The following is a 14987-nucleotide window of genomic DNA, read 5'->3' as shown; positions in this document are numbered from 1 at the left end:
ATCCAAACCTCCCAGCTCAAATACACTAATACTTTCGAAAAATAAGCCAGAAATTACAGAATCATAGGGTATTTACAGAACATTTTTATTTCAGTAGAAAGCTTATGCCCCATGGTTTTCTCTTTTCCAAATACAGTTCTCTCAAGGTACTCTGTTGCTCTCAGAAGTCTGAGAGAACAACTTCCTTAACAAAAATACTTGAGAGTACTTACCTTGTGGCTTTGGACTTGAAGCTGAATGTGGGGACTTTTTGAGTGGCACACTTCCATTTATTCCCTGAGCCGCTTCGTTGTGTACATTCTGCTCCACAAGCCTGGCTGTGGCACTCACTGCACAAGCTCTAGACAGTATTAAGGGCTTTGGACAGATGCTGCTGCCTGAAAAATAAATACATACAACAGTAAGAAATGGGATTGAATATAGGGTAGAATAAGTACAAGAACACTTATTAGAGTGCTAACAATTCTCTATAGGGAATATTAAAATATTTAAGAGTGTCTCATCCTCAAAACACCCTTTGCTTTTCACTAAAATTTGTTATGTTGTTGAAACCTTGAAGAGTTGGATATGAAGAATATATTTCCACCATGACTAGCCTAAGCTCTTCCATAGGAACATGACAATATCCAACAGACTTTTTTCCTATTTGAATTGTTGCTTGTTCAATAGAACTGTAGGAAACCAACATTTTTGTTCAGCTATTCTATTTCTGTATTAAAAGTGTGTACAAAATGCTATGTATTCAGAACATTTATTTCATTACTGATGGAAGGATCCAAAAGTCTAAATTAATTTCATCTTTTTTGGTGGGAAAGGATCCTATTATAGAGTATTAAATAAATAAATAAATAAATAAAGAGCACAGTACAAAGCCAGCTGACTTTTCTTAGCAGAATGGAATTTATTCTCATTCACAGGATCAATAGGCTGTTATTGATAAGAAATGTGGAAGAAAATATAAGGTAAAGCATATTCAAACAATGGAAACTAATAAAAGCACTTATTAGAATGTGACTAGAGAAGCCAAAACCATGCACTCTAGTTTTGGGGCTTAAAAGCAATTGGTTCTCTAGACACAATCAAAAACCTGAAACAATAATATGAAGGGCTTTGAGATGTCCCTTAGGTAAATATTAATTCACCTCTGAATCAAAAAAAATACACAACATTTTTGTGGGAGAAGCAAGGAAAAGGAGGAAAGCCCATTTATAATTTACAGCAGTGTTGTCATAATTATTTTCATTAAAAAAAAAATTAGGGTAGAGTTTCTGCACCTCTATTTACTGTTGTTGTTTGCCACCTTTTCCCTTTGTTTACCTTTGCTGGCTTTTTCTTTGCATGCTTCCATAAAAAGCAACTCCAAAACCCACTCAGCTCTTTCATAAGGTGGTCTTTCTGTATCTTCTGAACAACAGCAGGACTGCAGAGTTTGGACCCTCTGATCTGATCCAGTTCCCTCTCCCACTGCAAAATCCACCCACTCCTAGCCATCCACAGCCAAGACTGCTCTTAGAACACCAGTAGAAAGGGATGCTGCAACCATTGTTCTATCCTGCTAGATGAGTCTTCAGCATTTTCTGGATTCCAGCAATACTTTCAAGTGTTTACTCTTTATTCCCTGGAAGCCTATTTTCCCTGTTAAACAGTGAGGTAGCCTTACACCCAGAGGCTTCCTCTACCAGCCCAGATTCCTGCAGAGGTCCACGGTGAGATCAACAATCCATGCTACCCAAGCTCCAGTGCTTGGGTGGCAATGCATTAACAAAACCCACAGCAGCAGCACAGCATCCTCCCCTCCTCCAATTCATCCAAGTAGAAAGGGATCTCCCAAGAACATAAAAGTGGTTGCTCCAGAGTGATGAGGATAATCCAGCAAGGCCCCCAACCTGCAGAAGCTTCTTGGATGCCTACAATCTCAGGCAGAGATGCCTTGACTCTGTTTTCCATAGTGTCACTCCCATCCCCAAGCTGTGCTTTACTACAGCAGTGAGAGCTCTGTCCCTCATCATTCCTCAAAGCCTAACAGGTATTTTAAGTGCCATATCTGTCTCTCCTGTGTGGTGGGAGCAGTGTAAGCTCCTAGGAAGACCAAGCTGATGGTACAGGGACTTGGACCAGCAAGTTTTCCTTGTCTCCACCAAGGAGTTGACAGGCTGGATTTCCCATTCCTACAGAATGCCATACAAATCCTGCTACAGACGTAGCAGTTTGCACTCTAATTGGGCAATACTAAATTTGGAAACAAATTTAAGAAGAGTAACTCCTGTGGGATCAGTAGGTTGCGCAAATTGGGTAGGTAATCACATACAATTTATAAATCTACATTCAGATCACTTATAAGTTTGCAATAAGGGTCAAAGCATGAAGCCTTAGACCTTTCTTCAAGCTAATTAGCTTGCAGATTTGTCAGCCAACGTGCTGCAAAATCCACAGCTCCCAAAGTGCAGTTCAGTAAGAGGCAAGGCCAAAAAAATCTCTATCGAAATGGTACCTTATTTATTAAAAGGATTTCTGAAGAAAATGAGGTTCTGCTGTGGCCAGAATAGGAGCTTATTTTGCACACAGAGCTTTGTCAAGGCATTCACGCCTGTTCAACCGGCCTTATCGCCCACGATCACCAAAAGCCGAGCCAAGTGCAGAGCTGCTGCTGAGAATAGGGCTGCTCTGTGGTCAGCCACGGTCCCCCCTCCTTGTCACCTTCTGCTCCAGCTTCTGCTTCTGGCTACTCCTTCCCCTGGGCCAGCACCAGCCCTTGCAGCACTGCACCGTGAGATGAGCAGTAGAAATGCGGCAAGTGGAGGCTGGAGTGCATTTTGGATCGGTTTGACCTCGCACTTCTTCCCCAGCACTGCTGCTTGCACAAGGGAACAGCTGGGAATACGGCTGGAAGGGGACAGGACAGCTCCTCTGAGCAGCAGCAGCCCTTCCTTAGACCTGCCTGATGAGATCGTATCAACACAACCCCAGTTCCACAAGCAGCTGCTCAGACTTTCATTCTGCTTCATGGTTTACACATGCGCACACACAGCCTCAACACAAAGTCCAGCACAACCAGCCACAGCTGAAAACAAATCTTTAGTGCAAAGACATTAGGTGGCCTTTAGAATCAGTGATGTTGTCTGCATCACATAGTCCCCACTAGACTGACAAATACTGCATTCAGTGGGCAAAAGCCATTTTGCAAAGCTTGTCCACTGTAATACAGAATGGTAACACAAGCGACAGAAAAGAGCGCTTCTCTAGAATGGGATTTTTGCAACTGCTTACAAGAAACAAAAGCCCAAGAGGTGTTCTGATTCAGGATGTGTTCTGGCTTCACACCAACAGCTCAGCACACGGGGGTGTGGGGAAACAGAGCAACTTCAAATTTGCTATTGTTGTACAAGCCATTAAACAAATTCCCCTTCCTCTCTGGGAGCCGTATTTGCTCGAGATGGACATGCTGCAGACATTTAAACTATATTTCAAACCAGCGATTTTGGCAATCATGTCACATCCTCAAGCCAGGTAAAGCTGGAATGGTAAAAGGTAACAAATATATTTCATACAGCACATTTCTATATAAAACTGAGTAGTCAGATTCTCTGGGCAAAAAGCATCCTTTAACACCTGTGGAGCCCTAGTTTCTAGGCAATGAACAATACCACCTTCCAGATGATGCTGACAATAAAATTGTGGCAGAAACACAAACTCGTGGTGAAAATTCCTGTATCTAATGTATTGTATTCAAGTGTATTGTAATACAGCAATAGATTTTGTTATAACAGACTCCCAAAACAGGCAATATTCAGCTCAAATACTTGCTCCACAATGAGCAGCATGCATTTCAGTAGGGCTGCTCAATTCTCTAGGTTTAAGTAAGCAGGAACACACAGTATGCCTTCTCAAAATACAGTTGTTGCCCTGTGAATACAACGTAAAATCCCATTAGATATGCAAAATTGTAGATGCGCTACAAAAACCTGCACCTTTTACTGGGCTGAAGTAAAACCTCATCATGATTATTTCTGACCTGATCAAAGAAACACTTGTACACTTCTGCTATTCCTACGAATTATAAAAACTGAGAAATTTTACCTGAAGTCAGAAATACCATGCACAACAAAATACTACCAGCCACTTACTGTGTTGACTGGTATATGATTAATACCCTCCTCTTATAATCAGGAATAATTAAATACATTGAAGAGGAGAAAAAGGTGGGGAAGGATTTAAGAAATGTAAGGGAGAAAGAGGTAATAATAACTAGCAGAAAACAGAAATAAACAGTGCAAATTTGATAAGCGTTTAATTATTCTGCTTATCATCTGCAAGGAAATGAGAAGCTAGAATGCTCGCAAACACGCATCTGCAAGTAAGTTTGAGGTTAGGTGATGCATTATCTATTTTTTCAGGGCATTTTAATTAGAAATAACTTGGATCCATGAACATTTAGACAATTAGCCAGCTTGAAATGCCAGTAAGATTAAAAAATGGCTTCTTAATATTGATGAAGATTACACAAATGTCTTCGTATTTGATAGGTCCTCCATCAGCAGTTCCATAAGCCAATCTCAACACTACTAGCTCTTCTGTTGTATTTATTTTCATTCCCACTTACAAGCACATAGTGCTTCTCCACTGCTGCAGCACTGCTCAATTTTTACTGCCACTGTGATCCCACTCCTGTTCATATATTCTGAATGTAAAAAAAAATCTATGGGGAAAGTGTTAGTCTCTTGTGACAAGAGGCAAAATTAGAGATTCAAAATTACCTCTCTTAAATGATATAGCTATGCATGCTCCATGTGTTAAGTCCCAAGATCACCTACTCCAGTGGCTGTGGTCTTGCTGTTCTACTGCTGGATGTTTCCATGTAACATCAGTGCAAAGCTCCACACTTCCTACCCAGCCTTGGACAGAAGTGGGGGTTCAGCAAATAGACCCTGCCAAGGCACAACCAAAGCAGACATTCTCCTGGCCAGCTCGGAGGAGTGCTAGGTAACACCGACACCAGAGACTACTCCAACCCATCCACCTACTCACCAAGCACTACAGGAGCTGTGGCAAGGGCAGAGCAAGAGTGAGCAGCAGCTTCCTGATCACACGCAAGAAGGCAGAAAGTGGCTTCTCAGTTACAGCAACACATGTTGAGGCCCAAGCCAGAAATCCAGTACACGTGGTCAGATTTTGCACACAGTTGTGTCCAAACCTGTCCTTAAACCTAAGTCTTAAGTAACCCGATACCTCCACAGATTTATCATTTCTGTGAGGTGAACTTACATGTTTCTAAGAGGCTTATACTTCTGAAGCATGCCCAGTGTCAATAACAACTGGACTAAGCTCAAATTGTCTGAGAATCAGGACTGGGAAGGAGGAGAGTAGGAAGTCTAGAAATCAACATTTCTCTCATGAAAATAAAAATCATCTTCCTTCCTCCAATTTCTATTAAAAGCTATCATTCCAAGTTAATTACACAGCTGTGCTTTGATACATCCTCACCTCTCCCATTGCAGTGCTGATAGAATTCAGCTGCAGAATAGTGTAGAAACTCCATACTGATACTCTGTTCTGTGCAGATGAGCTATAAAGGTTAAACATCAGGCCAGCCTTTACTGTGGTGAGCCGCTGCAGAAATACTGTAAATAGCTGATAACCAAACACTGCAAAAAGAGGAAAGAAATAGCTTTTGCTGAAGTCAGAAGTCTCACCAAATAAATTAGTTTTCTTTCTGCAAGAAGGTGCTGGCCAGAAAAATAAATAGCAAATAACAGATGGGTTAGAATTATCTTTGAAAAATGGAATCTTGGCAAAGTATAGGGGACAGATCAGGTTCCATTAAAGGATTAGTTCAGATACGTATGCTGACAAAACACAAAAATGTAGGGTTTTTTCTTGCAGAGCTATTCCCCAGACACAGGCAAAAATATTCTAAGTTCAACAGAAGAAGGTAGACAATTTTCTGGGAGTAAAAGAGATGTAAACCATATAAAACTATTTTTTCTCACCGCATACAAACATTAATAGAACTACCTAACCAATATTACCTGCCTTTCATAGCATTTTCTACATGAAGTAAATAAATCTTCAAGTCAGTATGGTGGATGTAAACTGTAGATTGCAAAAAAAGTAAATAAATACTGCTCGTTTATTTCAATGACCCCAGTGAATGCACTCACAACATGTGATGGTGAAATTAAACAGGAAGCACTAAATTTCAAACTGTCAGACCAAACACTTGCTACATGATACTTGCCAAGAACAGAAAATATTTAACTTCTTGGTAGATATGGTACCTTGCTCAGTAACAGAGGGCAGAGTTTTCCACACTGTGGTTTGCACAACAGTGTGTGAACCACTGGCAACAAACAGACAGAGCTGCAATACAGAAGGAAAATGGAAAAAAAACCTTCCAGTTTAACTGTGCACAACACCCAAATTATTCTAAAAGAAGAAAAAACTTTTGAAATAGTTTCATTTTTAATAAACTGAGGCAGGTTATGCAGAGCATCAGTGACAGAACCCAATATCAATTGTTCCCACATCTGCTTGGTCTAAGATAAGACATTACTGCATTGGTTTGATTTGCTGGTATTTAGGAGACTTGAGCATTCCATGCTGCTTTTCTCATGTTTTGCCAAGCGTTACAGTTGTTTTGGTTGGAAGAAATCATGCGTCTTTCTGATGGTAACTTTAATTTCTAGACTGAAATAGAGCTTTCTGTAATTTCCACTAAAAAGATGGAGTTGCTATGGATGCTACCACTTTTAAGTGGGATATGTACTTAAGGGAACAAATTCAAGATTATAAAGTCCAGGCTTTAACCAGAAGCAGCAAAATATTAACTAAATAAAATTTATCAGTAATCCCCTGATCTCAGTCTCAGCATGCAGTGAATCACACAAAGCAAGGAACTGAATGGTGAATTCCACAGTCTCTGCAAATGTCCTGCCAATGCTGGCTACAGGAGACAGACTCAGTGAGCTTCACTCTCTTGTCCGGTCTGGCTGTGATCTTTGTTCTTTTGGCTCTTTGCTCTTCTGGCTCTTTGTGGGCAAACCTGCTCATCTGCTGTGACTCTTATTAAAATGAGTCAACAATTAATGGGATTATCTTTTGACATTTGTTTCATTTTTGGATTACTACAATAATATAACATGCACTGCTGATGCTATTCTAATAAGACAAAAAGCACTGTACAGAACTTCAAATGATTGTAGTTTGTAAGTAGCAGTTTATGATTGATGTCCTCTGCCAAACCACACCATTTCTTCACTAAGGTTTTTATTGTTCACCTACACTTGTACACACTGTGATGATGGCTTTGCTGATGGCAGAATAGTTCATCAGCTATTTAATGAATAATGAAGGTTTCTTAAATACACAGAGAAAAGAAATGTTCAAACCACATCTCCAAAAAGACATGTCTGAAGGGAGAACTCTGAGTGTGAGTTCTGTTTACAGCAATAAAGTACTCCTCTTCCACATAGTTAGTTCCTGTATTACACTATGTTCCCTCAAAGCCTTGTTATCATTTTAGTCTTTGAACACACATTATCAAGCACAAAGTCTAGAGAGAAAATATGCAATAGTATTCTTTTACTTGTACAGATTTTCATGGCTTGTGTTTCATTAAAAAATGTCAAAATGTTTCAGCAGATTTGGACAGTATTTTTTCTTTGCTTCTATTATGACTACCAGACTTACAAGTGAATACAGTTCCTGACCTTACAGCCATGTACCACGAACTTCATGTAGCTAAGAACCACAGGATCCAAAGCCACAAAACAAGAAACACTGAGAAAGAAAGTGGGTACAATGAGAAGCATCAGCTCCATCACTCCAGCAGCAGACAGGGCAAGTTGACCCTGTAGCCCAAGTCAGCTGCCCTGTTGTTACTGTCTCATTTCTACACCAGGTAACTCCAGGTAATTCCTCCCTCCTTGTCAGCACTGCCTTTTGCCAGTGCCATAACTCACAAAGGCAACTTTCAGCTGCAGAGCTGCTTCTCACATGACTGCATTTCACAAAGTTGCAGCAGTGTCCTGACTGCATCTGTCAACCTCTTGCCCCATCATGGAGCACTGGTGAGTTCTGTATCTGGGGAGGCACTTCCTCCTCTCCCTACCCCATGTTCTCTTTACTGCTTCCTTCATGTTTGATGAAGGAAGGGCTTGATCAAGTTTTGTGTGGCTTTCTTGAGTTCCTGCTGCATTAATAGTCATTTTGATTATGAACCCTACCACAAGAAAAGACTGATGGGATAGGCCTCCTCCATGTTTTCCCAAAATTATTTTTTCATTTTCGTTTTCTCCGCAAGGCTGCGTGAGGTGAGCAATGTCTTCTCAACTATTATTTTATGCAGCAATGAAAATTTTCACTAAGATTTTAATTGTCACCAGCATATTTTGCACAGATGGCAATCATCATTTACTTAGTGCCCCAAGCTCCTATTTACTAAACAAGACATCCCATTTGTAAAAACAGATTTACTGATCACAGAAGAAACACTTGTCTGGGCAAGGGTTGTTGCACTGAGCCTGACGTTTCTTTCACTTTATCTGTCGAGTTTTAAGATTATTTATTTTCTTCTTTTTTTAATCATATATCAGATAAACAGTATGACACTGTGTTGGGCAGCCCAATTTAACTTCATATTAAGGAGAGTACCTGCAATACTGGGCTCAACTGCAGAAAAAATGCAGCTATCTCATACAAATCACTGGAATAATTCAAGGGGATTCATTAGCATATACTTACCAGGCAAGTGCATGGATTACTCAGACAATGACAGAAAGACCTCCTCTTCTATAATTCATAAGCCATTATAAAATAACAGTGTACTTAGAGGAATTTGAGCTAACTACAAATGTCATCATTTTGCTCAGTATTAATCACTGCTTCTGAACTTCTCTAACAAGTCACTGACACTTCAATCTTGTTTTCTGCCCAGTTATCTGTGTAGTTATTTCATCTCAACTCGGACATATTTTGGAAACCATCCATATGCTTTGAGACATGCAATCAGCTATTTCTGTAGATAAAAGACTAAAAAAAGCATTTTTAGAAACCGGATGCTCAACAACCCACAGCAAAAAGCTCCCACAGACCCAAAGGGGAAAAAAATAAAGTATCTAATTACAGAAGGTTGAAACTGTAACTGATTTATTATTTCAGAAGATCTGAGCAGAAGTTGAAAAATACAGGCACATTCAAGTAATTTAAAGAAACAAATACATAATATAGTATATCCAAAATGCAGAATAGCCTAAGATCCAGAAAGAAGTCATTTACTCAATGCAAGTCAATAAATTATCACTGATAGATGGAAACTCTTTCCCTGATCCAGCTGCTGAGGCAGTCCATGTGTCCTGCCAGCATCTGACAGTCCAGAGCTCATCCAGCAGCCAGCTGTCACGGATACAAGTTGTTCCACCCACTCCCCTCCCTGCCCCTGGCTTCCCGCTCTCACCACTTTCTGTACACCAGTGTTGGCACCCATCTAGCATCAGGATGCAGTCTGGGGAAGTTAAGCCATCAGAAATGTAAGCCCATCAAAAAAAAAAAAAATCTGCAAGTTCCATGCATTCATTCACCTTAGATGCACTGGAGCTTGGGCAAAGACGCTAATTTATTGATAGGGCAAGGAAGACAAGATTCCCTTTCCAGAAGGAAGTAGCCACAAGGTAATATTGATTTAATTAAATCATATCTCAGTGGGTTGGAGAAAACAGTAGGGACAGAAAGGGGGGAAAAAATAATAAAAACAAACATTATCTAAAAACGGATGGCTTAAAACATGCCCTAATTATAGAACAGGCAGTGGCGTATTAACTGCACAATAGCATTACTACGAGGCACTGCTTCCTGTTACATGAAAGGTTACAAGTAAATGTAAACTCATGAACTTTATGATAAAGAGGAAGGTGGGGACGGAGTGGGCCTCACGCCCACTGCCTTCCTCCCCCTAGTCTGGCACTCTCAGGCTGCCCAGGCACTGCAGCCTCCCTGCCAAGTAATTACCAACCATCAGCTACGAGACACCGTGAGACAAGCAGCTCCCTGGGAATGCTTGCTGCACCAAACCAGAAATATAAAGAACCCGAAGCTGGACTCTTCACAAGAATTCAAGTGCTTCCTGCTTTTGACCTGGTTGAGGAAGAAAGAGTGAAGAATAGCCACAAAAAGCCTCGTTTAAGTGCATTTAGAGCCTTCCTGTGAAATCATTCAGAAGGACCTTCCTTGTCCAGTCCCTTTAAATCCTACCACAATTATGCCAGCTTTTACGTTGCCTCTTTTCCGTAAGGAACAAGAGACCGATCACCATTTTGCATTAATCCATTGGTTCACAATCTTCCTTATGTAAGGAAGCCAAACACAAGTTGCCTGGAATCCAAATGGGGAAAAAAATCTGCCCATAACTGCCAGAGATGACCACTCTTTGTGCAATCCACAGAATTCACTCCAGGTTTACAGACAGGCACATGAATGTTTGAACATTATACAGATTGAAACAGCTTTGTACGTCGTGCTCTGAACAGGCTGAGAGATTCAAATTCAGAAGTATTCAATTGTTTAGTTCTCTCTCCTCTCTTTTCTAGACCTCCATTTAAAGTCTACTGCTAAAAAAAAAAACAAACAAAAAACAAACAAACAAAAAAACCCCAACCAGTAACTGTATGATGAATTTTGAATGTAATTTCTTAAAACTTATGAAGTTGGAAAATTCAAATATCTTGTTTCTGTGTAAACTTGAAAATTTATCATACTGTTCCAAAAAGCTTAATATTCCCATGAATATTTATCTTTGAGCATGCAAATGGATAGGAAATTATATTTTTAAAAAGGTAATGTAATGTAAAAGTACATTAAATGCAACTAGACCTTGGGAAATAATTTTGAAATGGCTGAAGTTTTGTCCAACACACCTCAAGGATACGCAACCTTTCACTTTGCAAACGTTTCAAAATGCAAATGTTTGAAGGCCCCAGGACAGACCAGAAAAGGCTGTTCCCATCCAAACTGCAGCCACCCCAGAGTGAGACAGCCCCCACCAAGATGAGAAGGTGCATCCTTCCCATCCCTGCACATCCCTGTAATTCCCACTGCTCACTTCCTACCGGCTCTAGAGCTCGCTGGGTTTCTCTCCAGGTCTGTGTAACCCTGCACAGCTCCTGCTCGAGTGGGGATGGGTTTTACCACCAGAGTTTGGTACAGTGGGACTGAGCTGAGCTGGCTCCTGGATGTGCCCAACAGCCACAGGGAGGGGCCTGGCAGCCTCCAGCTGCCCACTGGATCACTTGAGCTGCTCACAAAACTGCAGCCCAACAGATTGCTGCTGACTCCTATGTAATATTTAGTGTTTTCCTTCAAGCCTCAGCTCTTGGCATCAGAAGAAAGAGTGTCCTAATAGTCACAAATAAAAGTGGATGGTTTGCATGGTAGGGAAAAAAGTTTTTCAAAACAGAGTGCAAATAAACTATGAAATTACTCGTAAAAATAACATTTATTTCATTTTAATTATATTAATTTCATTTCTAATACAAGGTTTGGCAATACTCCAGTCCCTCTCCACCTCACATGACATAAACCAGCTGTTGCCTCCCCTTCTTTTTGTTTCCTTTTTATAATGATGGGTCATGATTGCAGGAGTTTTTTCATAGGCAAGCAAGAGCAATCATAATGCATTAAATATTTTACAGCAATGTAAAGGAAAGACTGTTTCCTAACTACCTGTCCTTCTCAAAATCAAGCATTGCCTGTCAAACTGTAAGAAATACATGGGCACTAAAGTTCCTAACTCTTAACACTAAATAAATATAATTCTTTGTTTTATAATAATTGTAAACCCAGAAGGGCAGAAGGGGAGAGATAGAGGAGAATTACATAAATATTTTGAATTTTTAGTGAAGACTCAACAAATGCACTGGGTTTACAAGCATTGATGTAAACCAACAGACATTTTCTGTTTATATAGCACCTATCACGTAAAAAACTAACATAAGACTCTGTGCTGCAGGCACAAATAAAACCATATATAAAACCATAATTGTGTGAAAACACTGTTGACTTCTGAGTCAAAAGCCATTGCTTGAAATCAGTTTGTTCCCTTATAGTGAGTACTACTACTAAAAGAAACATAAATCTATAAAGTTTGGGTCTTCAAAAACATAAACACTCCAGGAAAGGATATTCTACGTATTTGTTGTGGGCCTTTAGTGCTTGGAAAAACTGCTTTGTTCAGGTACCTGGAGACATTCAACTGCCCAAAATGCCCATGGTGAGCTGCTATTTTAATTTATACTTCCTGTAGGTACTGTCCCTCTTTTTGCCCTCTTACCCAAACCCAGCAGTCAGCACTGGAAGGATTTCTTTGTGGAAGCAGCCAATGCTTCAGCAAGACACTCTCTGCTTCTCTGACACTATTTAAGGGTATCCAGGGATATCTGTCCACTTGATTTAAAACCCACACAGACTGGAATTATTTGCTGTCACTCTCTCTCTGTGCACTGTCTATATCCATAGGTCTCCTATATGTGATAGTATAATTTAAGTCACCTTAAAGCACGTACAAATTTATTTGTACACCACATAGTTAATCTCAAAAAAAAAAAGTCAAATATCACAGCTTCCCCACTCTATTTGATGTTCAGACTGCCATTGTTACATGAAAGAATTCTGTAAGCCTAAGCCTTTGCAGTCTGAAAGTGAACCAAAGGGAAAGAGGAAATAGTGGTTATAACACCACATTATCCTTCCCGGAAAATTCGTAAGGACTCACATCGCATTTAGAGGAAAAGGATATGCATTACATATCCTAGAAAACAGTTCTTAGGAGACAGATCAATGAAAGTTTCCTACATTCACATGTAAATTCTTCTGAGGATACAACAAAATGGCATTTAAGGAATGGGAGGAAAGGTGTGATTCCCATACTTTTTGTTTATTATTACAAGCTAGAGAGGAAAGGGCAGTTTCAAACTTGCTTATGAAATGGATAAGGAGCCAATAGAATTTTTCTAAAACAAGTATTCTTTGTACCCCCCTAAAAAAGCAGATGCCCACAAGTACTGAAATCAGAACTGAGTAGAACTATTTGCATACATCTACCCAAGCTTCTCTAGCAAATCTCAAACTCACTCTGTTGGTAACTTCCTTCCCTCTCTTTAGCCTCAGAGGGCTTTCTAGAGAGGGAGACTGGCATGCTAAACCCAAACCTTCCACAGATCAGCTTCACCCATCTCTCTGTGGAAAACCTAATTCAGAATATTTGCTGGTTTATATTAAGTGTTAGGGTTGGGTATGCATTTTGATTGAACTTATCCCAAGCTGAATTTTTCTCAGAACTGAAAAATTACTCAGAAGTAAGTAAGCAGTAATCTCAATAGTATTCTTTAAAACTCATTTACAAGCACACAATGGAAAAAGTCCAAACCTTTCACTGGATGGTGCAATAAAAGCCTTTTTTTAAAATTGTGGAAGCCAATCCTGTACATTTGGTGTAGCATAAGCATCAGTTAAATGGGTTATTGCAACATTATACATAAAAACCTGGGTGTAAGTCACAAGTGTACACCTACTTCCTAAAACAGGGATGTAAATCTTCTGCAGGATATAAATCCTAGAGGCAGTGCTTTCTCATAGATATGTCCTATAGAAACCTTACAGCTATGGACAGAGCTCAGTGAATCTGGCAAATGAGCCAGGAACTGAAACCACATGCAAGCATTAAAAATACTGATTTGCTTTTAAGAAAGTCCCGAGCTGGTGAAAACAGCAGCAAAACAAGCCAAAAGCAGCGGGGTTATTGGTGTGGCAGATGCATCGGGCAATCAGTTCAGGAGACTTCAAGCTCATTTACTGCGAATGGGAGGAAAAAGGCACCCCAGCATTCCAGCTGTATTGCATCACAAGGCAGCTGATGTTCACAGGTTTACACGCCTCAGAGTGGAAAGCTTAACTCTTGTGTCTCTAGACAAGAGAGATTAAAGTTTACCAGGAGCATCCCGCCCAGCCTTACCTGGTTCAGAAGACATTGTTTGCACACCTAATCCAGTACGCTGCACGGGGAACTGATTTTGCAATGGCAACAGCCCTACAGAGGCTCACATTTATGCCATTGACAAGCCCTAGAGAAAGGGCTTTTCCGCAGATGCTCGGTGAGTGCTGTCGGTCCCAGGCTGGGTCTCTGTCACACACGATGCTCCTCCTCTCGGAGGGCAAGCCTGCGCTCACAGACACGCGTGAGCAGCGCGGAGCTTAAAGAGTGAACTCCGCTCACCAGGAAAGAGGAAAAACAAAGAAATCAGCTTATGTAACGTGCAAACTGCTGCAGAAAGAAGGAGGAGGAGGAGGAGGGACTACTGTAAGTTGTTTTGTCTAATACTCGGCCACTGTGAAAGTTTTTGTCGCTATTAATTGCGTTGCTGTTTGAGATTAAAGCAGCATCAAGGTTAAAGGACAAGTTAGTACATTTTTCTGTTTGGTCCTTTGTTCTCTCTTTATACTGCACCTTCTGCATTTCCTAATGTCTCTTTAAATTTATGCCTAAAATTAAGTATTTGGGACACGCAAGATACCAGAGCACCGACCAAAACAATCTACATTAAAGAATTGTAATGAAAACGTTAATTTATTTGGCACAGATTAAAATTGATTAGAAAAATTTAAAAATCAATTTTTAAATGACATAAACTACATTTCATGCTCCAGGGTACAATAAAAAGATGTTAGAGCGAATCATGAACTGAGGAAATAAACAGTTTCAAAAAGCAAAAGGATTAACTGGAAAGGGAAGTTATCCCGAGTAACTTTCTTTTATTGTTCAGAGCTCCCACACCATGTGATCCCCAGCTGGCATACATTCATCTCAGCAGGAGAAAAAACCTGGGATTTAAATCCAGCCCAGCCAATTCCACTTATATGAATCAGATATAGCAGCCAGCTGATTTTCAACCTCTGTGCTGGTCCAAGCCAGAGCTCCCTGCAGCCCCTTCCATCTCCAGCCA

At 40.3% G+C, this 14987-nt stretch overlaps 1 protein-coding gene across 2 annotated transcripts in view; it reads right to left on the bottom strand.

Moving 5' to 3' along the window:
* FGD4 (FYVE, RhoGEF and PH domain containing 4) overlaps window positions 1-14321 on the bottom strand; it is a 50844-nt gene extending 36523 nt beyond the window's left edge. Inside the window, exons 1-2 of one of the 2 annotated variants that reach the window (XM_033058536.2) lie at window positions 14000-14321; window positions 213-377 (exon numbers count right to left, since the gene is read on the bottom strand). In XM_033058536.2, the coding sequence (XP_032914427.1) occupies window positions 213-377; window positions 14000-14015 (181 nt within the window). In that variant the 5' untranslated portion in view covers window positions 14016-14321. Of the gene's footprint in view, window positions 1-212; window positions 378-11099; window positions 11176-13999 lie in introns of those variants that run through there. The other variant, XM_033058538.1, reaches the window with a different exon arrangement.
* Window positions 14322-14987: the final 666 nt, after the last annotated feature.

This window comes from Catharus ustulatus, chromosome 4 (genome assembly GCF_009819885.2).
Source record: "Catharus ustulatus isolate bCatUst1 chromosome 4, bCatUst1.pri.v2, whole genome shotgun sequence".
Lineage (NCBI taxonomy): Eukaryota > Metazoa > Chordata > Aves > Passeriformes > Turdidae > Catharus > Catharus ustulatus.
Note: the sequence above shows the minus strand (reverse complement) of the source record. Positions and strands in the feature narration are given on the sequence as shown.